Source organism: Haemaphysalis longicornis, unplaced genomic scaffold (assembly GCF_048455015.1).
Source record: "Haemaphysalis longicornis isolate Haplotype H1 unplaced genomic scaffold, Haemaphysalis longicornis Haplotype H1 scaffold_1, whole genome shotgun sequence".
Classification (NCBI taxonomy): domain Eukaryota; kingdom Metazoa; phylum Arthropoda; class Arachnida; order Ixodida; family Ixodidae; genus Haemaphysalis; species Haemaphysalis longicornis.
Window position 1 is genome coordinate 179,690,255 of NW_027526203.1, and position 25,108 is coordinate 179,715,362.

Below are 25,108 nucleotides of genomic sequence, written 5' to 3' on the forward strand. Positions count from 1 at the left end.
GAAAACGCGTAGCAAGGAGAAATAGGTCCTACAGCTCTACTTTCGGTAGTTGGGTGAGATAACGACGTCGTACACTCTGCAGTAAGCACAAGCGTCTGTAGCTATGTGTCCCAATTTCCCGACAGCGCATACCCCTACAGCCCGCCTCAAGATAAGCGTGCGATTGGCTCGATGGTCACGGACAGCGAGATGGCACGCGCTGCACCGGTCGACAGATAAAAAGCACATCGCTGTCAACGCAATTTGGTGTTCTTTGCAATTGTTTTGTTCCCAACTTTATTTGCTGTAAATGCTTCCCAATTTCCTTGGAAGTGCTACCCTTCAGTACAGCACACCGCAGTTTTTGACAGAAAGAAATGGGGCTGCCCGCAGCAGTCCTCTGGTAGAGGGCACACTTAGCTTACCATTTTCATGACCCATTTTCGTGCGTGCATTGAGTAAGCCTAACAGCCAAGCGCTAAAAAAAAAGTGTTGTCCAGGTGTCTGTGTCTTTACTTATCTGCACGAAGCTGCTCGTGAAAACATGGCTACCGCTTTCTGGGGCTGCTACAGGCATATATCGCGTTTACACCATTACATTTCGCAGGAGCTGGAGTGTCCCAATGTAATGCTACCCTTTTCAGCGTACATTCTGATCACATTTACAGCATGCAGTTCAAATGAATGCAACTGATACGTTGCTTATTTCATATTTCCCATGATGACTTGGTGCTGGCAACTGTGCAACCACAATCTATTTAGCACTATTTACAGCCAGCCCATGGGAAGTTAACGCTTTTTCTTCAGGAACTGGGTGGCTGGAAGCCACACGATTAAGCTGATTCAGTTTATATGAACCATTTTAAAGTAAGCGAAACGAAGATGTGTAAACGAGTAAAATGTAGGAATATAACGTTAGAATATAAATAAATAAATAAATCAGAAAATGATTAGGAACATAAATAAATAAATAAATAAATAAATAAATAAATAAATAAATAAATAGCTGACAATGGGAGTAACCGCTGAGAACGCGCCCGGCCCCGTCGTCCGCGCGCGTCCTTTCAGAGCCGATGCTCACTTACGACAGGCGCGCCCCCTGCCCTGCTGCAGGCGCAACCGCGGGTACGAATGCTCGCGCTCGCGTGGGTAAGGGAGGGTTGGGGAGGGGAGTGCTTTAAGAGGGAAAGGGCGACGCTAACAAAACAGCAGGGATAGCCATTCCCTGACTCGTAGCGAAACGCGGCCTCCAGCGCGCGGTTAGAACCCGCTGTGTCTTCCGTCCCGCAAGGCGTCCGGCCTCGCCCGACTTGGCCCGGCTCCGCGCTTGGGGCCTGGCGCGGATCGTTCGCCAGCTGCTCGATCAGTAGCGCGTTCTTTTCTTGGGACGTTTCGCTTCATCCGTGTCGTCGCACTTCAGGAACTGTTCCCGTTTCAGGACAGGTAAACCAGTATTGTTACTGCACTGCTTTTTCCCAAGAAACTCTTCCGTCGATGCACTCTCAAAGCGTTCATACTTCGAATTCTTTCAAGATCACTAGGGCCCCGCGCTGAAATTCGCCTGTGCTGCACGCAATATTCTAACTGCGTACAGTTGTACAAAACGGATATCTACGGGAGTTCTCGCTGTCATCGCTGCTTAACGACCTGATGTTTACATCCGAAATTATGTTGTACCGTCGTTTACAGCTTCGACAAAACTTCACCCAGTGCTTCTGTCAAGTGCCGTAACTGCTCTTCAACTTCTGCTGACTTAAATTTTTTTCTGCAGCACGCGTCAGTGCTTTTTTCAGTTTTTTTTCTATGTAGACATTGTGACGCTGTGTTCAACGAAGCACGTCCATGGCTTTGGTGTCAGACTTAACGAAAGTGCTCTTTAGAAGGCTATAGCGCGATATATAGGCTGGTGGGCAAATGTGGCTGAATTAAAACTAGTCATATCGCTTGTCTCAGCTGCTGGTAATTCATAGTAACCACAGTTTCTTTGAGCGATCTTCGCATGCCATTAAAGAATCCGAAGTTCACTTAATCAACGAGGTTTTCCTGATGTCTCCGATAAAAGTAAATATAAACTGAGAGTCAAGTTGGCACGTTACATTTTTAGATACGTCGTAATTAGCAAAACAGAATAAAAATCTAGCCCTCCAAATCAAACTACTCGCACCCAATGGAATATATACAAAAGAAATATACTGAGCGCGCAATATCCTTATTATTGCTGTCGCTTACACAGGCTTTGACCATGGCCCTGGCGATGACTGCGGCGGAAACGATGATCCAGGCGGTCGCACCGACCCAGGGGAATTCATCTGCAGCGTGGGGTCACGTAGCAACAGAGGTGGCGGTAACTTCTGAATCCTGGATGTCACCCGAAGAGAACTCTACAGCCGTAACAGTGCGCGGTAACCTTTCAGCCGAAGACTATCCCCCTATGAACGCGCTGGGATTCGAACTCCAGGCGTTCCTGATCGCCCTGTACAGCCTGACGGCTCTGCTGGCGCTGGGCGGCAACGTGATGGTGATCGTGGTGTTGGTCCTCGGAAGGCGGTCGTCGCGCGAGCTGCGTCTCTTCCTGGTCAACCTCGCCCTGTCGGACATCGCCATGGCCGTGTTCTCCATCCCGTTCACCTACACAGACTTCATGCTGGGTCGCTGGATCTTCGAGCCACTCTTCTGCCCGGTCGTGCTTTTCATGCAGCACGTCTCAGTCATCGTCTCCGTGTACACACTCACGGCAATCGGCGTCGATCGGTGAGTCAGCTTTGTCGGTTCAGGCATTTCTTCCTCTATATTTTTCTTTTCTTATATATATGTGTGTCGTTGCAATGGATGGAAAAACACTGTGACAAAAACATCGTGAATTCAACCTTGTCACTTCCGCCAGACAATAAATGTTTGGCGAAAGCGTTACTCGAATGTTCTAGCTTTCTTCTACTAGCTTGTACGTACTCTCGACATTCATTTATTTACGGTAATGAAGCTGCAGCGCAAGTTCATTTCTAATGCTGCGGGCAGAACCTGTAGTAGGAACGTATATAGTATGCATGTCGCGGTGACGTTGACCAACTGCCGCGTTGTTTCGTGGTGTTCTCCCGTGAATGATGCAGTGTGCTTTGCACATGGCACGTTTAGCAATGGATCTGATGCAGCACTCACAAAAGCGCCCGAAAGTCTGCTTCCGCATAATGAACATAAAAGACCAATGACTGCGACCAAAGCAGCAAAGTAGATCAATGACGGAGCCCCGCATGTAAGATTTGACTCAAATTATGTCGTCGGCACTGTGACATCGCACCTTCCAATATTGATGTTTTACTTTGCGCGATATGTCACAGCACCGACCCCATTTCGGACTGTTTATTCTGCTGTGCGTCTTCGTCATATTCCCAGTTTGCTCCCTTCGGCACAGGGATTGGTAAGTGAAGTGCACTGCTGCGAAGCAGACCCACGGGAATTTTTTCGCGAGAACAATCGGTTCGATGCACCCAACTCTCATTGCTTTACTCCGAAAGTTGGAAAGATTTTGGGACATTCCAGAGTGTTATTTTGGGGAAACCTCAGCAGCTATTACTAACAATGCAACTATGAACTCAACGCTCCAACCCCGTCAAAAGTCTGTTCACTGGAGGCGTTTTTCTAAACCGTGTATTTTATCGCAACCCTTTTCGTATAGCTACGACTGGGTGCAAAATTCTGAGCCCTTAGAGTGTGCAGTATGAAATGTTGATCTCGTATTCCGTGCCTATGTCGTTTTTATGAGGATAAAATTCAATAATTAGCCTCACAGGCCCCTAGAAGCCTAACGGTAGGTATTCTGCCCGTGTTGAAAGCTTACCATTGAACTAAGATGAAGAAAATTGTGTTTTATTCAGCGCATTTATAGCTTCGTGAACGTAAAGAAAGTAACGATGTAAAGCTTATGATATTTTTTTCAGCCAGTGTTTTGCTAATAAGAACGTGTAAATTATACGTTCTATGTCGTAATTTTCGGTATTAGAAATATTCCAGATGTGCCTAAGCGATTCCGACGTTATAAACTAATTAAAAAGCTAGCTATGAAGAATACGAACTTTCTGCTTTTCTATACGTGGAAATAATGCCCCAATTTATTTTCCCGGTTGTGAAATATAAATATTACGAAAATGCGAGTGTCAGCGTTCTGGTGGAAATTTTCTTTATAGGGTTCTCAACAGGTCCGCCTTGAAGTAAAAATGTAGTAAACACACCTTTTTACTACATTTCTGCTTCTTTGACATTTCCAGATAATAAATGGGGGTAAGATGTTTTTTTCTATAATTTTCTTCCTCCCTTTCCTGATACCTTTCGTCTAGTGCCTGCCAAGAGCGCAAAGTTTGTTTCAATGAGACATTCATTTATTAAACAATACATAAGCTAACTTATTTTTTGTTTGCAATAGACTTACCGGCTTCATTTCACGGCATGTAGCAGTTCGGAAAAAGAACCTAAGCGTCAGCTTTTTTTCTTCTTATATTTGTTCAGTGAAAATTAATGGGTCACTTACAACCAGGCGCCCTTTTATTATACCACTTTAAATCTCTCGCGGTTCGGGCAAAACCAACTAATCTCGCGAGCAGCTCTGTCGAACGGCATACAGCTTATGAAAGCCGGGAAGCATGCCCGATGCGCAATAATATCCCTCCTTTACATGCTCCCGAAAGCTTTTCAATTCTGATAACACCCTGCACAGTACTTCATTAAGGATGTTATACAATCAGCTCTAAGTGAGTAGACTTCGAACCCTCAAAAAACAAAACAAAAATTATTTTAAAAAGGCTCGTTATGCACGCCGAATGATCCAACTAAATTTCGAGGAGAGTGCTCTGCGTTTACGTTACTCGTAAGAAACTCATTTAGAACAATTGGTAGCATACAGCAGGGAGGTGTCGGGTGCACTCTCTGAAAGAGCAAAAATAAATGAGCTGTTTGGGGGAACTCGAATTTAAGGCACTACGATTCGGTGCTCTTTAAAATTTAACCGAGCATATATTTTGCCGCGGGGAAAGAAAGACAGCACTTCATAGATGCAGCAAAAGTGGTTATACTTCGTTCGATATTGCTCCGTTAAGCGGATCTAACAGACAGAACGCCAAACATTCACACCGTAAGTATTTAATGCAAGTTGTCGGGGTGAATTTGCGCGTTCAAGATACTGCTCGCACACTTCTATCGACGATGAAAAGGCTGAACGAAGCAGAAACTTCAGCTAAATGAATCACACTATAGAAAGAAGTCCTGGATTTCCCAATCAATCGGTCTTGGCAGGTTTAAAAACTTCCGCAGACCTTTCAGTCTGCATGCGTGTGAAATTGACGGCCAACCCTTCATAATTATTTCGATGTTAATGAGTTCTGTGGGTAGCATAAATTGTACCGTTAATAAGAAATGGTTGCTATATCAGCTGAGAAACCTAAACCGTACAATTTCCAGCGTTGACTAAGAGCGGTAGATTTGCCTGGTGGGAGTGCTGACATAACTGCATCGCCGTCGAAGACCTATATTGCAAGCAAGCAGGCACGTTCGCTGTCATTGTCATCGGAGGGCTATGGCTCAATGGATAAGCTGCCTAAGTGGCGTTGCGCAGGGTTCTAATCATGCCAATTGAAATGTCCTGCCACCATTTTTCCCCAACTTACGTTGTTTTCCCCCAAACGTTGATTTTGAAATGCAGGTGTGTTCATTATCCCTAAAACAGTTTCCAATTTTGCGCAACCCCTACTGCACTACCATTACATTTTCCACGGGCTTGCGCCAGAGGGAGAGATTTCTTTCTTGTGGCATTCATAATGTGCAAGCCTCCTTACTAAAATAAAACAGTTGATTGCACAACAGTAACAGGAGAAGGGTGTATTAAAGTGGCGATGAACCACTGACTTGTTCAATTAAACCATGCCCATTAAATTAAACACTGTGGAACCACCTCCCGCAACGATTTCATAAATCCTGCACAAAACTAAGGACAACTGTAAGCAACATTCGCTGTAAGGGTTTCGCAAGTCTACTAACCAAGCCTAGGTGCCGGACAGCCTTACAGGTGAACTTTCACGCCGCAGAAGGCAAACGCGCTTCACCCAGTTTATTGAATCAACCTGTGCTCTTACTATGGCAACGAAGCCAAGGGTCCTAACGTAATCCTAATTTTGACGACCTTTTATATTTATTGAAGTGTATGCAGTACCCCAAAAACAAGCCTGTAGCTTGCTCGTGGTACTAGGAGCGAGCTCTGTATTTTATCCCTCTCGTTTTGAAGAACTCTTTTTCTCATCAGGTCTGCATGAAGTTTCCATCCTCACCATATGCTTCTTATGTTATCTTGGAAAGTGTTTTGGTTAACTTTCGGCCCGTGAACACGGCCGCAGCAATATGTATTATTTGTAATGCAGTTTCTACAAGGTGTTTTTCTTACCATTCTTTTTTCTTTGCCTTCATGATTTTGAGATCACATAATTTTGCTTTTGAAGGGCCCAAGATTTTATCTCTGCTAGCCGGGGAGCGTACCGCAGGATGTTTTAAAATTGTAGCTTAAGCTTTGCATCGAAAGGAACCTGCTTCGTTGTGCTAAGTGCTTATTTCGCATCTGATTAAGGGCCTGGATATATTTTTATACTGTGCCTGTCGGCACAGGAACTACTGTGAGCATGTTTTGTTTTTCCGCGTCTCGGTTTTAGCGTCTATTGTTCTGAACGGATCACCACAATACTTGTGAAGGTTGGATTTTCTCGTCATTGAGAGAAGCAACAATCCGACACTGTTAAATTGGGGTTAGGTTAGTTTTGCTAACCATTGCTGAGAAACGTTTGGGCTTTTTATGGGAGATGTAGTTACATTGGGCTGAAACACTGTCCCTATTATTGCTGTGTACTACTGCCTACAGCGTCCGTTTTTTCTTGAGCGCAGTATGGTCTACCGTGCAGCTGACGCAGCTCCCAGCAGCGGGCTTAAACAGTTTTGGTAGTAAGTGTCTGCACGTACATTCTCATGAAGTTGCAAGTCAATTATCTTCCTCGTTTGGAGCTCGAGTTTTAAGTTACGTACAGTGGAGTTTCGTGTAAGAAAAACAATTATGCCGGTGTTACCAGGCCCTGAGCACGCGGAGTGGTGTAATTGGTGCGATGTTTAAATTTTAGAAGAATGTCCACTTTTCATTTCTAGTCTAGTGTATCAATCGTCACAAATGATGCATTTATTTACGTTTACAAGAAAGAGAACAAATAAAATTCATCATTACACAGAGCGAATTTTATGACAGATATCGAGTTAGATCCCTCGATTACAAATGAGTGGACCCACCCTTCATAAGTCGGACGGCACGTTTTTCTAGTATTTATTGATTGATTGTAGAGTTTAACGCGCCGACGCAACGCAGGCGATGAGGCGCGCCGTAGTGGAGGGCTCCGGATTAATTTTGACCACCTGCGGATCTTTAACGTGCGCCGAAATCTCGTACACACGGGCGTTTGTGCTTTTCGCCTCCATCAGAAAAGCGGCCGCCACGGCCGGGAATCGAACCCGCAACCTCGTTTTTCCAGTAGCTAGTCAAGTTGTTCTCGACTTGTCGTCCAATATTTTTACCTTCCTTCAGGAAGCACAGAGAGCGCCACTTTCCTCTCACTGCGATGCTTGGAAAAAAAATTTTGCCTAGTTATTTCGACGCGACTTCGTTTTTAGAGCCAAACCATGCCGTGGGGCTCATCATTGCTGCTCTTTGCCCTATGACCACATCGACTGATAATTTAGTGCCTTGTGGTAAGCCGACACACTGTTCTGTTACAAGAGTATTCGACCTTGGCGCAAGCAATTTTTCTAAATCCTGCTCCGGATAAGCATCAACACGTTTAGGTGCTTGCGAGGCAGTGCATTTTCTTTTCTGCTGGATACCTACTAGAAAATCAGCTTAATTACACCTTCCTTTTTTTCTCTGAGTTACGAAATAACGCCGATAGAAGGCTACTTATCCGCCAACGACGAACGCCATTTAGTTAACGACCAACGCCATTCAGTCATTTCAATCGATTCGACTAGAAGTAGTACGCCGTACGTCTTTCCTGCGTACCACATATCGAGTCACTTTCCCCAAATTTCTGTTAAGGGGGGCATCCTGAACCTTTTACGGCCCGGTAACACTGATCCTATTTTGCTGAAACGCGTATCGCTGGATGCAAGCAACAAGAAATGCCTGACAGAGAGTACTTTCCCGATAACTTATTTCACGATGTTTAACTCGCCACGTGCTGCCCCAGAGCCAGCAGTCTGTCGGGCACGTTCGCTACCTACCACACAATGCACTTAAAAATGACCAACATTAGCCATTATATAGCCAACCGTTTATCACCAGCCCCATGGCACCCACTATGTTCATTGCCACAATTAAACATACATGGCCGAGTTAATATGCATTGCTGCAAGAAGTAGATAATAATAATACAACGTATAGTGCGCAACACCCTTGTCTATAACACTGAGTTCAACTTCAACTGGTTACCTCTAAAAACTGCGAACTCAAACTTGTCACAAAATACGCTGAGGTCAAAATATATGGTCAAGACTTCAGAATAACACAATAGTTTTCTTCGAATGTTTTTCGGCCGAGGCAAGATAAGGCTATAAGTAGGAAACCTGTCTTATAGACAAGGGTGTTGCCCTCTGTACGTTGCCGCAAGTGAGATACGCTTCTTTTTTTTTAATTTTTAGACTGGGTAGGGGGAGGGATGTCAGTTACCACTTATGCCGGATGCTAAAAACATTCTCCGCAAACTTCTATGCACCAGAGATGGCCAACTCTCCCAAGCCCCCCCGCCCTTTCAGGATACACCATCGCACGATCGCCTACTGATCCCAGAGCGTTTTTGCGCACTTAGCGTCTAGTTATAGTCGGCACCAAAACAATGCACGAATAACAAAAGAGCAGTCTCACTTGCACTGAGTTTTCCCGGTTTTTCACCCATACAAATCTTCGATGGCGTATAGGAGCTGATCTTAATAAAACAAAACGTATTTTCCAGTGTCCTGCTATTCTGAAACTTCACGAAGCGGCATGTTTCCGGCAGCCGGTGGAAAAACTATAGGCGCTGTGTTTATTACGCTCTGCTACCTGCATAGTAAATTATATCATGCGGCTGGCATTTCTGCGTGCTTTTTTTCCCCGCTTCATCGTCGCCACGAGAACAAAGGCGTGTTTACTAAAACCAACTTTCTGACTTTATACTATGACATAAGGGTTTTAATTCGTAACGTATCATGGCATACAAGGCCATTTTTTCACAAATAAACGCATGGACAAAAAGTGTGACGCAACAAAGTTGAGCCAAACCAGAGCTGGAACTGTAGCACAGACTACATGGTTACTCGCGTACACGTGAGCTAGTTATGTATGGTGCACGCTCGCGCTAAGCTCGCTGGCTTAGTGGCGTTTAATTTGAACGGGCCTCTGCCCAGGCAGAGCCATGAACATCGTCAATAAATCGTAGAGTTGAGAATGGGTTCTAATTTCGTCGCGCCGGACTGGTGAATTGTTGGCACCAAAAATTAGTGCAATGCATCGAAGTATCTCAGTTCCAAATAAGAAGTATTCGATTCAGAGGGAATTAATGCGGGCCGACATTTTATGCGGGCCGGCACACAGACAGGAAAGGTGGCCCGGAGTAAACGCCAGACAAAGGCAACCACTTTTTGAGCGAGATTGGTCGTGTGTTCTGTCGAGCCTGTAAAACCGTAATAAATGACTAAATGTTTTGAGCTACCCAGCGGGGACGCTCACTCGCCAGTTATTAAAATTCCTTGAAGTAGCGAAACAAAAATGCTTCATAGGCTGTATATTTCGTCTAAAAAATAATCTTGGAGACGGTAATTCACGAGAATAGTTTAAAGGCTCCCTTCTTCTTTCTGTAATGTAAGGCATAAAAGAGAATAAGACAATTCACGGACTATTTAAACGTACTTTTCTTCATTCAGTGGCTCGGGGGCTACAGTTATACTGAAAAGTCTGCAGCACGAACAATTTTCCGCCCATTTTTCTTTGGTATAGAAAATACCTATGCCGAAATTCCTGGACATTCACTTATTACTTTTTTACTTTCCCTTGCACTTTTCAAGCGGGAGTGAGGTTGATGGACCCCAGTACAGAAAACATTTCCAGACGCTTTACATACAAGGTAATCAGTGGGCGTCTGGAGGGCCCGCTGTAGAATTTCTTGGTTCTGAAACCTTTCATCTTCAAGCGTCCTATCTAGCTGAGGTTTTACCTGTAATTGCCATTTCACCGTGCCACATAATTAAACTTGAACAGAGCAGGCTGCATCAAAACGTACTTTTCAACCCAAATGTGGAATGATATTTTTAAAACGTACCGCTATGCACAGGTTATAGAAAAACTTGGTCAGGAAAAAACAAATTAGCCAGTGGTTCGCCACAAAATGCTCGACGGACTCGAAATATTCGCACATAGCAAGGGTTAAAGCGATACTGAAGACAAAACCGAAGTATGTCTTAATAGATAGATAGCCGTCCCCAGGAAATGAATATATCAGTCTCTGGGGCAGTACCTTTAGAATGATACCGTAAATGACCAAAACTTGAAGCTACCAGGACGCAGAGATGACGAAAACCACGACTGACGGGATGTGCTAAGAGTCCCGTGACAAACAACCGAACGAGAAGCTCGCACACAAGCTCTAAAAAAATACGTCAAATCTTTCTTCACTTGATTGATTGTGGGGTTTAACGCGCCGACGCAACGCAGGCGATGAGGCGCACCGTAGTGGAGGGCTCCGGATTAATTTTGACCACCTGGGGATCTTTAACGTGCGCCGAAATCTCGTACGCACGGGCGTTTTTGCTTTTCGCCTCCATCAGAAAAGCGGCCGCCGCGGCCGGGAATCGAACCCGCGACCTCGTGCTCAGCAGCGCAACGCCTTAGCCACTGAGCCACCGCGGCGGGTAAATCTTTCTTCACTTGTTAACTTTCATAAGCCATAAGCAATTATAAATCTGCAGGTGTAATTCAAGACGCGCTGCCATTCGCGTTCGCTTGGTAGGTTTTCCTTTTCCTGCTACAGCACACCGCTGTCTCACTCGCTTCCAGTCGCGGTTTGCGTCACGCGAAATGTCATGAAATGGCGCGAAGGGACAAACGCGTTTTTTAATTGGTACATTAGCGCCAATTATAGCATCTTTCGCCACCGAATAAATGCTGAGAGGGCTATGGGGCAGCTGAACTTTCGTCTGAACCAAACTGGCTTATAGCCTACAGTGTCCTTTTAAGCCACAAGTAGGTGCATGGCAAATAACTAAATTACCCCTAGATAGTTACTCCCGCGCACACATAAAAGAAATCACCTTATTGCAAACGATCTTCGAGGTTCACAATTGTTTTGCAGTCACAAACGTCGTCGCTCGAATTAAACGACCGGTGCAGGTTCAAAAATGTTCTACAAAATTGGCAGCGCGGCTGTGCAGGTGTGACAGGCACGCAACAATTACGGAGTCATCATTTCCAATCCACCGCTTTTCAGTTGGTTACCAAGGCGAAGTAGTGATAAATGACAACGAAAACAATCGTCTTCTGAAAGAGAAAGAAAATGTATGTATAGTGCACAGTATCTAAGAAATGAGCATGGAGCATCCTGAAACAATTGCTTTTTACCGTTGAACTACATGTAGTTGTAACTGCGAGTTAAGGTAGCTGTGCGCGTGGGATCGTTTTATGCACAACTGCTATCTTTCGATCTGTTCCAGTTTTATTTCTGAAGCACGTCTTTTCAAGCCACGATATGTTTTGTCCATTTCTTGGCGTCCTCCTTTGGCGCCACTTTTTGAACGTTTTCAGCTCCCCAAAATTTCAATCTGAAAAATTCTCCATCGGAAAGCAGCTTCGCTCAAATGACACTCCACCTTTATCTGAACAAGAAATTGTCATTTTAGTGAAGCGCGAAGCAAGTGCGTACAATACGTGTTACCTGCGCAACGACGCAAAGCAAATCCTTCTAGTATCAGCGCGCTTGGGCAAAAGTGGGCCCCAAGATTTATGAAGCAAGAACTTCACATATGTCTTGGGTTGTCTGCGATATTGGAGTCTTCACTTCTTGTTTTATGTCACCTGTTTCCGCGTACGTCTAATGTCTAGGTCACTTTATTTATACCGCGGAATAAAGCCAGTGTTTTAATCTCGTAGGCATTTGCAGATGTTTATGAGCCGTGACAACGGAAAAAAGAGACGATTGAAATTTGCCTCCGCGAATTTACAAGTGTTATAAAGCAAACATTATACCTAAGCGAATTCGTTCAAATCAGCGTAATCTCCTACCCGCGTATCTACCCGGAAAGAAACAGCTGTGTAACTTTTTTTCTAAACAAAGTGGATTTAGACAATGTCCGAGACGCTGTGGTTCAGAATACTAAAACTTAAGTCTACGTATGTAGGGAGCTTTTGTTGAACTGTTAACTTTGCTCGAGTGAATGCTAATTCATTGTATATACGTTGTCATTTCTTGAGTGTTGCCTTTATTGTATGCAGTTTGCCTTTTCTTGTATAGTCGCATAATTTTCCGTCTTTTGTTGCCTTTTGTGTTTACTTGATTTAGTTTTTTTTATTTTTGCCTGATATTGTTTAAATATAACTTCTTTTTTAAATTGTAGAGATATAAATACGTCTCATTAAATGTTTTTATTACCTTTTGTTGTATTCTCGCAAGAGTGACAAATTGTACTTGGTCTTGGGATATAATAGCTGTCATATAATAATGTTTGTGTGCCTCGGGTGGGGAATTTTGCAAGGCGTGGGGACAAAAGAAGCTGAATACACAGCTGTTTTCCTCATGTCCCTCATCCCTCTACGAAGTCGATTCAATAATGAAAAAGTTTTATATAAGCACTGCGCTCTCGTCTGTTATTCTACATTTTTCCCCGAAGCCGGAAGAATTTTTCGCTCTGCTGGACTCGTGTGGGTGCATTAAAATTTCTTGGTCAGACTTTGTCTGTGTGCCTGAGGGGCTGGCTTATGCCATGTTTTTTTCACCGCGAAGCCACAAGAGTTCAACTTTACATATAAATTGAGGCCGGCTAAGATTGAAAGACTGCCTCTATGGGAAGGCGCGAGTGCGTTCTTGATCTTCAGGGCAGCATTACCTGCAGCATTTGCACCTCCACATCTGGGATTTGGGAGATTAGAACCGCGTTGAAACCCCTGTACCGAGCCACCTCGATTATTCGAGCGGGTATGTTAGATCACCACGTGCTTGCAACTAGATCAATATTTGGCAGCCTACTGAAAGAAGCAACACTGCTCTCTGAATGTCGTGGTGGTGTAATATTGTCAACCGAGCAAATCTGTCCTCAAGAAATCAAGGAAAATGTAGCGCGCCATTGAAGAGATGTCCGAATATTATCGCGTCAGGAACGCCCCACCCATACGCCCCGTTTGTGCTTTATTCCACTGCACTTTAATGGGATGATGCAACGACCATGACTAAAGCTGAGGTCTTTATGGCAGCTTTACAAATGGACATATCCGGCCCCATCGGTCACACCAGTCTGGCCTCACGTGTGACCTGATCCCGGAGATGTCCCGGAAAATAAAATACATAGCGCATGAGTTATGAAACCTTTTGCTATATTTACCGTCTCAGCGAACAACCTTTAGGTCCATCGGACCCATTATCCGGAAAGAGGTTTAAGTTTACCCTCGGCACCAACTCAAGAAAAAGCCTCGGAAAACTTCCCAGTTCTTTTCAGTTCGTCTGCGGACATACGCGCTCTGGCGCTCGGATAAAGTGGCTGCTAAAACCCTTCTGAAAAGCTAAACTCAACGATGAACACGATGACGGTGCGCCACGAGGACCTTTGTGCGCCGGCCATTCAAGGCATAGTACAGGCAGAGTGCGAACAGGATGCGTTCTTTATTTTTACAGCTCTTACGCGTCCGACCGCTTTCTGGCGAGCCATGCACCCCCTTCGCACCCCATCTCTCCCCTCGCCTGGTCCTAGTAGCCTCTTCCCACGCCAGCTTATATGTGCAAAATGTACCGACAAATATGAGCCTAATTCTCGTTCCTTCCCGCTATGTCGGCGGCCCTTTCTACTGTTTATTTTTTGTTGTCACTCGCCCACAGCGCCCGCACTTTCGCTGCACATCAAAAGGTACGTCGGCTATAGCTAGACGTCGTGGCGTTTTGAAGGCGCTGAAAGGGTTCACCGACTGGAATTTGCGATAAGCTCGCACGTGTAAAAGTCGGCTCTTCTGCAGCTGTTCTCTGTACGAAGGAAAACCTTTCCCGTCTGCTACCCACCACTACTCCCAAAATGCATACTCAGGAGCTTGTTGTGGTGTCAAAAACTTGAGCATAACGGTAATTTAAATGCCAAGGATATCCTTCCGCCTGAACTGTCTGGTTATAAGTGTATAGCCGTTTACTAATGTTGGTTAACGAGCTATTCGAATTGGGAAGGAAAATTCCACAGTCGTGTAAATTTTTGTAGGCGCTCAACACCGAGGGCTCTAAAAACTGTGATACGCCGTCGCTTTCGCAGAGTAACACAGCATTCCATAGAAATTGCGAAATATTTTCTGAGGTATTTAGATGAAACTTTTGTGTCCCTAATTGTATAGTTGGGTCTGCTTCGTTGACCACAAAAATAACGAATTGGCAACAAAGTGAAAGGCATACTTTCAAACATACACCTTTTTCTGCGAAGTTTTTTTTTTGTTGTTGTTGTTTCGCTGCTGGTACAATGAGCCAAAAACGCTGCGAAACGGTGGTAAGGGGGGATATTTTCGCTGCCTGCTCACGCGTGCAATAGAACGCTTCAAGGCTCTGGCTCTATTTACTACCCATCGGTCTCCTCACTTCGTACGCACGCACATACACACATGGCCACTTGCGCGTGCGTGCGTGTGTGTTACAGAGAGAGAGGGACCGTGTTCGTGCGGCCGAGTTTCTGCGCACGTTCATTTCACTTCGGGCGATGTTATGACCGCTTATCTGCATGTTTCCCTCGGCGCCTGGGATAGAACAGCTGGTTGAAATTTCGGTTGTTGCTGCGTAAAAATCGCGCTCTCGTTTACTGGCCTTGACATATTAACGGTTATCTAACTCGGTAGCTCGAAATTACGGCATCGTAGCAACGAGATGGCACATGATAGCCCGTTTGAAGGCGCACGAAATTGTCAACAAACAATAAGCAGGTGAAACAATACTCAGAGTGTCGTCAAATTTCTCCAAAATGCTCTTACAAACAAAGTAAAGTACATAGGTTGAAGAAAGTGGTTAATTATAGACCTGGGACTCGAACCCCGGATCCCCAAAATTGCTAGACTAGACCGCTCTTCTATTACCGCCGCAGCTTATGTGACTCTTGCGACCACAGGTGGGCTCAGCGTATTTATTGTCGCCTTTGACTTTGAAACGTCCAAAAGAGACGTGCTGATAGCTACACGAGTAGTTTGATCAAAAGAGAAGACACAATTGGTTGAGTAGCCAGGTGGGTTCCCGCTAAATGTCCTGTTGTTTGCTTTGCGAAACGAATGCGCATATCTGTCAAGTGATAGTAAGGGAAGGAAGAAACGATGAAGAGAGAAATTATCACGATAAGAATGAGGGCGCACCTTCACCGATCGGAAGCTAATGCTTTCTGAATCATTACATCATCAGAAGTTCATAGGTGTCCTCGTAAGATATACTGACCCTCAATCTCTTTTGGCATTCGGTGCGTTTGTGCAGGGATCATGACGACTTATTCACACTGGCTATGCAGACTTCCACTACAAATGCCTGCGCACCAGGTGGAGAGCTACCACAATATCACGTGAGCGAAAGCATCATCAAACGCGTTCCTCGCCACCCGTGTAAAGAACCTCTTTTAAGGCTTGTTCACTCTGACGCCGCCAAGAGCCACTGTGAAGCCTTGGCTGACCAGAAGGCCAGCACCAACCCCCACAGGCCACTCACCGACGCGTTTTACGCCACTGGTATCAACAGGATAAACTGACGGAAGACTCAGCGGGGCATTTTTCAGAATGCGTGGGCACCCCATTCCTCGCCTTCGCGAGCATAAGGCTCAACCCAGTGCGCATGCCTCACTCCAGCTTTGGGCGCCCGCAGCACGGTGTTTCTCGCACATCCTTCCTGCCCCATGCCAACCGTTCTTTGCGTCTCAGTGGCCACGTTTTCTCGCCTTTAGCAGCGGTATCCGCGGCCTGTCGGTGTTTTGTTGCTCACCAGTATCGGCATTTCGTCGCGATCATTCTCATTATATAGACTTTAGCCGCCTATATAAAAAGAGGGGTAAACTTTTTTGAGCCAAACTCTGTTATTGCGACGTTGTGTCCGCTGGCTTTATACAGGCTGGCACCACCAATGGCAGCCCGGCTTGAACCTCCGGATCGGAGCTTTGAGCGCCCTCTCCCATTGCTCGTCGCAGGTTACAGAAGGGAACGGATCATTGGGAACAAGCACACATGGTTTGGGATAAGGTGGAGGGAATGGCGCATGATGGGCAGTTTGGGGAGGAAAGTCATGCCGGGTGCATACGATGAAGCTGCGCACAACAGGAGAAGGTACCTTTCTTCAGTGGGCGCTATGTTGTTAAGACTGACATGCGCAGCGGGATATACTCGGCGGGTGAGGTGAAAATGGGTCGCCATGCCGTGATAGCCTAATAGGCTCTCTCTAGCTGATCTGGAACCGAGCGAGGGGACGAGGCAGGGGCCGGCTAGGAAAGGGAGCGCTCGACCAGCTGAATGGGCCGTCATATCATATCGGTTCTACTGAGGGGAGAGGAGAATTTTAAGTGAGAATTTTGATTTCACTGAGGGAGGACTCCCTTCAAAAAATTCTTAATGGCTGTTTCCAAATCGGATATTGGAATTGTGGTGATTTGTTAGTTCGTTAAAGCAAGTGGTATTGCCGCCTCCTCGGCCATTGCAGGGTCGACGGTGGACACAGAAAGAAGTCAACTGCACGGGCATTACGGCGATCAATGATTGTTACCGCGTATGCGTCGTGGTGGAGGTAGTCGGCCACGTCGTCATCATGCATGAAATGCCTAGTCTTATGATCAGTCTCTTATCTCTTATTGAGTGGGCGGGCCCTTTTCTCTCCCCCTCCTGCCCCCCCCCCCCTTTTGGTAGATGGGATGGATATTGCGCGGGAGAGGGCGCCCAGTATATGCACTGTACTCGCGTCGCCCTCAATTTTACACGCATTGAGGCGGTGACACGACAGTTCGGGAATCAGCACGACGAGCGCGTCAAGCAAATGCAGCAGTGCAATTATTTTATATTTCAATGTCCAACCGCCCAATTCTTTATAGTCCCTCGGTAGGTCAGACTTGGTCGAATCTATTTACGTAGTCACTATGACATTGTACGGAGCGTAATCACCTCCAACCAAGCTCCATAACCCGGTCGTCTAAGAGGCGTCCCTACGATCCCAAACATTGTCATCGCTTTTTCGTTGTATGGAAACTGGCATCGGAAGCAGCCGCCTCCGAACGAAGCTGGCGTCATTCTTTGATGACTCCTCACGAGGCACTCACCTGTTTGAATACGTTGGCAGGATACGTACGCTCATTTGTAGACGTGGGCTGCTTCTACCGGATAAATTTTAACGTCCACCGTCGACATATATTTCTAGCTCTTCCGTTGTGACTTTTTACGGTGACCCTTATAGTGACGTTTGCACAAATGTGTATTGCATCAATGTTGTCACACTATAATTAGTCAGCGTGATTACCCATGATTAAACTATTTATTATTTTCTCTAATGTTGGCCCAGCTAGCTAAGTCATACCCGTATATCGCTAATTCTTCCCTCTTACATAATAGAGTCATCAACTTTATTCGCTTAGCTATGCATCTTTATTCATTTATGTATAAATTTGTTTGCTTATCCACATCGTCATTCCCCGCATAACAGTAGGAGATCCATACCTAATATATACAATGCAAGAAAAAAACAAGATAACAGTGTACAATCTGGACTAATACTCATCTGCAGATGATTTCGAAATGCCTTCAAAAACGCTTCATTCTCAATACTGTTGCCGAAGGTAGGGTGTTCCATTCCCGAATAACCTTTGGAACAAAGTTAACTCAAATCTTACTCCTACATTCATGTATTTTCTGTGGTTGAGTCGCAGCGACATTTAACCTGGTGGTAGCGAATATTGACAGCAGTTTGCTGAGTCGTCCACTTTATTCTAAACCACATTGATTCTCTTCCACACACTTAAAGTCTCTCTGATCCACGTTACCTGACTTTTCAATCCAGCTTAATTAGCTTTCACTCGTAATTCACTAACATACATCCCAATTGACTTAGGCATCTACTTTATTGCGCTTTAATTGTCTCAATTTACTTTTGTTCATCTTAATTCACATTCATGGCACCTTGCGCTGTCCTCAAAATTCACTTTGATTCCTCTTAATTCACTTCGATAATTTCTCATTCGCTTCGTCATGGGCTCATGCCCAGTCATATATTGGTTCACAAAAACTTCCTTCAACTCACTAGAAGGGCCCAGAACCTTTTGTTATAGTATTGGTGGCGACGACAAGGTTTTGCTCAAGAACTTTGAAGGTAGGCTGTAAGACGAGCGAATAAGGATTTCACTGTCATATAGCATAGAGTGAAGCTAAATTACCACACAGCAGCTATAAGGCCATGGAAGGGCTCGGCCACCAACGCACATTCTAATAGATTGGTGTCGGGCGGCGGCTGGAAACAACAGATCCCCACTGTGTACCAATACGCTTTCCTTGTTGAAGTTTTCTGGTCACGATAACTGAACGGTGTGTCTGCCAGCCCCCGTTCATCCGCCGAATGCTACCGTTTTTAGCATTTTTTCTGCAATACAAGCTAACACTCTCATTTTCCTTTTCATTTTTATGCCCTCCGCGGCGCACTGAAGTGAAAAAAAAAATGAAGGAAGCTCACACTACTGCGTAAGACTTCAATGTAGCGAAGCTGTACGCAACTTTCACGACCATCACGATGGTTTAAGTGCCAGATTGCAGCCGATTTTCTTCTTCTTCGCTGCCGCAGCGACGTTTATTCCATCATCGTTGCTATGAGTGTAAGCTTCCTTCATTTTTGTAAGGGGTAATCATTGGACATCACCTTGGAGGAGCGTACGCTATGACGTAGCTTTCTTGTTCCTGGCAAGTGTTGCCAGGATTACGGCGAAAGCTGGTGTGTGTGTGCGTGTGCGTGTGCGTGTGCGTGTGCATGTGTGTGCGTGTGTGTGTGCGTGTGTGTGTGCGTGTGTGTGCGTGTGCGTGTGCGTATGTGTGTGTGTGCGTGTGTGTGTATGTGCGTGTGGTGTGTGTGCCTATGCGCGTGCGTGTGCGTGTGCGTTTGCGTGTGTGTTTCTGTGGGATGCATTTGCGATGCGCGGCTGATCATTCGTTTTTGGTATTTGTTTTTTTCGTTTTCTGAGTCTTTGCACTCTAAACTTCCCCATACTTTGGCTGCCAATAAGAAAAAGCAAGCGACAGAAATTAGGCACACCCACCAAACAATCCGAACCTCCTTTGACGCGCGCACGAAGGCTCCAGAACTTAAACAACACCTGTTAAACATGACGCATCTGCCTGTGAGAAGTTTGATTTCAATTGATAAATAAAGTGCTGAAAACACTATTAGGGCGTTATTACATTTTTGTACGTTTTGCGATTGATAAATAACAAGCTAAGAACTCGAAACCAGGGAATTTGGTGTTCCACACAAAACTGGCAGTTTCAGTTGCAGTTTCATAGACGCCTAGTAGGTTTACATTTGTTTACGTATCTTTTGAAAGAAACTGTGTAGGAAGATACTTTTTTCAGCACAATGATGCCCAATATATTCCACATCCAAAAAAAAATGGCATTTAAAAAAATTTTGCGATTTTGACTTGGCCTCACACGTTAACTCATCGTGGTGGCTCCGTGAGTATTGCGTTGCGCTCAGCAGAGAAAAAGGACGCGCGTTCGACTCTGGGCGCAGCGGCCCTTTTTCTGCTGAAGGCGACAAATGAAAATGGCCGTGTGCTGACAATTCGGCACACCTTACAAATCTCCGGTGGTCGAAAATATTCCGTAGCCTTCCAGTACCGCACGCCTCATAACCCAGGTGTAGCTATGGAGCACGAAACGCCAAAATTTGAATTGTTTAGTAAAGAAAGGAACGAATAGGTAACTTCGCGCTTGTGGGTTTTCAGTACATTTCTGGCCTAACTGTTGGCAACTTCATTTAGCTTTAACGTTTTTTTTACCTTTCGTATACTGTTGTCAGTTTTAACAGCGCGACCTTTACCCACAAGAATTACTTGTCTGTGCAGCCGTGCATAGCGCTTGAGTGACCAGCTATGAATGTGCTTTGACCAAAGCATAATTGCTTGTATTGAGTCTGCAGTATGCGCTTAAATTTTCCGGCATGTGAGTAGTTTTGCAGATGACTGTCTAGTGGCTGCTTGGCCAAGGAAGGTTCAGCGGAGCCTCGTTTGTCGTTTTCCTACTCAGACCGCTGGGTCAGTCACTAACCCAGGACTAAAATCCGGAAGGCTGGTTGCACAGGATAACTAATCCATAACGCAAGTGCGTCCGTGGCCAGTAGCGTTGGCATTTTTGTTTTTTCAGCTGTCACACTGCCTGGAGGAAGTTCAGGTAAGGCATGCATAACATTCCCCCCCCCCCCACCCTCCCCAAAGAAGTAGGCACGAATGTGCAACTTCGGCACCGACGAGAAAAAAAAGCGTTGTAAAATAATAAAAAAAGAAACTCGCCGCTTTGCTCTTAACACCCATGTCATTTAGAAAAGCCCTTTATCCGACGGAGGAGTTAGAGTTGCAGTGGCAACAGGACGTTTGGCTGACCCCTTCAACGAGCACATGCTCCCTAGCTTTACCGGTGACACATGCACGTGCTTTTAATGCGATAAACTATAGTAATCATTTGGATTTATTTTTTGCCAGTGGTAACTTGAGCATGTCTTCTGTGTGTGTGTGTGTGGGGGGGGGGGTATCTTCTACAGTGAAGAAAAATATGAACTAGCGTTTGGGCCTTAAGGTCTTTTATGTCCCTTGCCCTGCTTTATAGCGAAGCTTTCTGGCTCCTACGTGCGCCGAAGATCATAACAGCAAAGCGCACTGCAGAAAAGCTAACTTTACACAGTCCGTTTTCAAAATGCCCGCACGATGATGATGATGATAGTGATGATGATGATAAAACGCAAAGCGCATAAAAAACGCTTCCCGTGGTCGTAATGGAACATGAGTCCCTCGCATTATGCAGTCGACGTCTTCCCGATAACGAGGTCAACACGACATGGCCGAAGCAGTTTGAATTTTAGATTTTGACTCTGACAGGTTCAATGGGAGAAGGCTAGCGTTTCAACCATTTTTCTCTTGCGAAAGCGGCTTTTATTCACCGTCTTTCCCTTAAGAACGTGGCTTTGATCGTTCTTTTTCCTTTGTTAATCGTGTCGATGTTTTGCTTGTACGTTTTCTGCCCTTGTTTTTTATTGATTCCAGTACCTTTGTATAACGAAATAGAGAAGAATCCCGCAGGACAACCTGAGTGGCCCCAGTTTAAACCACCGTCCAGTCAAGCTCTCGCATTGTTTATTCTTAGACGTCCTTAGTCTTAATCTATCGGGATATGCCTTCGGAACGTGAAAGTGCGCCTCCTACTTTCGAAAGATGGGTATCACTGGTTGGCGGGACTTCACGTCCCAAATCCGCCATTGCGTAACACCGACACGATAGTTGGGAATAACCTGGGATCAAGCTACATAGGCGGTTCGGTTATTTATTGCCCTTGCCCCCAGGTGACAGCCTAGCTGCCGGCAATTTCTCGTAACCCGAACGGCCCAGTGTCGACGCCTGCGCTCTCAAGGACGAGATTACAGCCCCCGTGTCTAGCGTCATAATGGATTAGCAGCTACGCTACCGAGTCGGAGCTTCCGATAACGGTGTTATTACGGTCATCAAAAGATTTCCCGCCTACACTGAGCCGCAAATCAAGGGTTGACGCATCTGTGTATGTATTCCGTTCTTGGTGACCGGCTGATTTACGTGGCCATTCGGTGCTCAAATGCCCCGGCTTGCTTTTTACTGTAGCCCTCGTAGTTAAAGGTTTTAATGAGAAACGGTTAAATAACCATCCGATAACGCCTACAGCCCGCATTATTGTCGGATATCGCGCAGGTTATCCGGATGTCAAAATTTATCACGCTCATTGACTCCAGGACATTGCTACAAGCCATGGAACCGCAGTTTGGCGTTACCTTCATTCGGAATAGCATTCAATCTCCATTCTGAAAAAACCTCATAGGAAAGCTTCCCCACCAGGCACGGAAGGCCCATCCATTGCGAGTAACGGGGAAAATTGGAAGTATCTCAAAGCGAAGATGCTCAATTTAATTCATAAATGGCTTCCGCAGGCACATCATGCAAATGGGTTTTGCATCGTGTGTTCTGAATTGTTCTATAGCGTAGAACTCATCTTTGAACGACATCTAAAGCTGGGCTTTCCTATTGTCATAATTCCACATTGTAGCAATGATTGGTACTGCAGGAGTATTGTAGTAAATCAGACATTCGGACATTTTCCATGGTGTTGAAACTAACGTGGTCACTGAATATTTGTAGGGATCAGAAACTCAGTGAACGATGATACATTCTAGTAGCGAAAACTAGACCAGGATGAAGAAAGATGCGCTCAGGACGCCGGCTACACTCCAGATCGTCGTGTTTTCGATGCTGCAACGTATTCAAGTAATAACCAACTAGCCCAACTTCCTTCTTCAGTTGAGCGAACTTTTTTGTAGCAATAAATGGTAGAGAACTATCTTATCACGAATAAATTCATAATCAATCAAGCATTTTAAAATACACAGTGATCCCTTCAACAAAACGCTGAATTCTCGGTCTCATTTACGCGCTGCGATATTCCGGGATAGCAAAACGTCCCTTCATGCAAAAATCTTACCAATTAACAAACGTAGTTTGGCGACGGAAAGCCCGTAGACGAATTAAAGAAAGTAATCGTTTTCTCTATCTAAAGTAGGTTAGGTAACAGTATCGCCACAAGCTCGCTGACTTTTTCGGTACCAATGCGTCTGTGCTTCGACTCAGAGTCGGCTTCAATCACCGCGTCACTCGACAAGATGCCTCCATCTCTACTCTGAAGTGTTTCAAGCGTATTTTGATGTAACCGAAAAGATGCCTCACAGTTGAATACTTATGGAGTTATTCCAAGCTTTATGACTTCGATTTTCTCCTAAAATCGCAAAAAAACGATTTAATTTTGTGTTGTTTACAGGCAAATCGATTCAATGAAGACTTCCGCAGGCGTAGCGAGAGTAAGACGGGTATAAGGCAAAGGAAAGTGCAGTTCTGTGTATGCTACCTAAACGGTCGTGTTTTAATCACAAAGGGGCAAATTTCCTGTCTAACCGGTAGCGCAGTAGGCGGTATTACCGCTCTGTTCTTCAGCGGCTACATAAATAAATTAGGAGAATACAACCATGCGCCAGGCGCTTGTCCGTACGAGAAAACGCGGCTACCGTATGTTGCCTATATACCAGCCCATTCGAAGGCATCTCGTGGGTCGAATTTTCCTGGTTGTACCGGAACGGCTGATCATTGCCCCGCGGCGGTAGCTTTTCTGATGGAGGCGAAAAGCAAAAACGCCCGTGTGTACGAGATTTCGGCGCACGATAAAGATCCCCAGGTGGTCAAAATTAATCCAGAGCCCTCCACTACGGCGCGCCTCATCGCCTGCGTTGCGTCGGCGCGTTAAACCCTACAATCAATCTGATCATTGCCAATACCAGAAGAAATGTGGTGACTAAAAATGCTCGGCAAACGGCAAAAAAAAAAGCCAGCTGACTACGGGAAACGTAATAGACGATACGCACGCCAGCCCCGAGTTTGTGCGCGCCGGTCAGGCACAACGGAAGCCGAATCCCGTCAAGTCGGTTTCTGCAGGGAGCCTTTTTGGCCGCGCCTTTATCTTACCGACCACGGAATCACGGACTTGCGTTTGTATAGCGAGCATGCCATCGTTTGTGTAACGCCGTAGGTGCAATGTGAGCAGATTACATTTCACCGGTTAAGCTGACTTTGGACGTCACCCTTCCTTCACGTGACGGCAATTAAGCATTTTGAACGATTTTCTTATCCTTGATTTTGCGAAAAACAATCATTTTTAACTGCAATAATGTTTTTCCGCAATACCGCCTGAGAGTTTGTGGCGTCGAAACGTTCTCCACGCTAACAACCCGAGTTTTTGGCGTGAAGTCTGGTTTCAACCTGACCGTTAAATATCCGTTTCGCGGCATTCAGTGCTGGTTCTCCAGAAGTCGCTTAACGCTGCTTACTTTCGCTATGTCAGCCAACATGAAAGTCCGAGTTACTGTTTAGAATCTCGTGTGCCATCGAAGATTGGCCAGTTTTTCTTACTTTCGAAGCGCTGAGCGGGTTTTCTCCGTTTACCTTCTCTTTAACAGCTGAATGAGCAAAACACGGATGAGATCTGTGCTGTGCACAGCACAAAGCACATTTTAACATGCTATGTATGCCTCGCTGTACCCAAAAATATAACACTTGCGTATAGTAAAACTGCGTTAAAATTTTGAAAAAAAAAAAAAAAAACTCGGGTCCAGGACATCCTTGTTCATAATGGGCGTAGGAAGTGTAATTGGGCAGGTAATGTTATGACAATGACGGACAACTAGTGAACCATTCATTTAACGGAGTGGCCACAAAGGGACGCAAACGCAATAGGGTAAGACCAAATGCCAGATTGAGGGATGAAATACTAAAATTTGGAGGCAGTGAACGCACTCGAATATCCCGCGAAGGGAGTGGTGGGAAGGCTCAGAAAGAGTTCTCCTTCCTGCAGTGGTCACAAAAGGGCTGTGTATGATGATGATGATGATGATGATGATGACGATGATGACGATGGTGGTGGTGGTGAGGACGACGACGACGACGACGGCACAAAGACGACGTTCGTAACGTTCACACGACCCTCTACAAGTTTGCCCTGTCGCATGGACGCTCCGGTTCTGACCTAGTGACTGATGCCAAGAACGATTTAAAACTGCAACTACTTCAGGAATCAGGCCGATGA

The 25,108-nt window shown here is 45.4% G+C and overlaps 1 protein-coding gene across 1 annotated transcript in view; it reads left to right on the top strand.

Annotated features, from left to right (window-relative positions):
- The first annotated feature begins 2,229 nt into the window (after window positions 1-2,229).
- Window positions 2,230-25,108, top strand: part of LOC144139812 (RYamide receptor-like) — a 322,882-nt gene continuing 300,003 nt past the window's right edge. Inside the window, exon 1 of the mRNA XM_077672068.1 lies at window positions 2,230-2,730. Coding sequence (XP_077528194.1) covers window positions 2,234-2,730 — 497 coding nt within the window. The 5' untranslated portion in view covers window positions 2,230-2,233. The remainder of the gene's footprint in view (window positions 2,731-25,108) is intronic.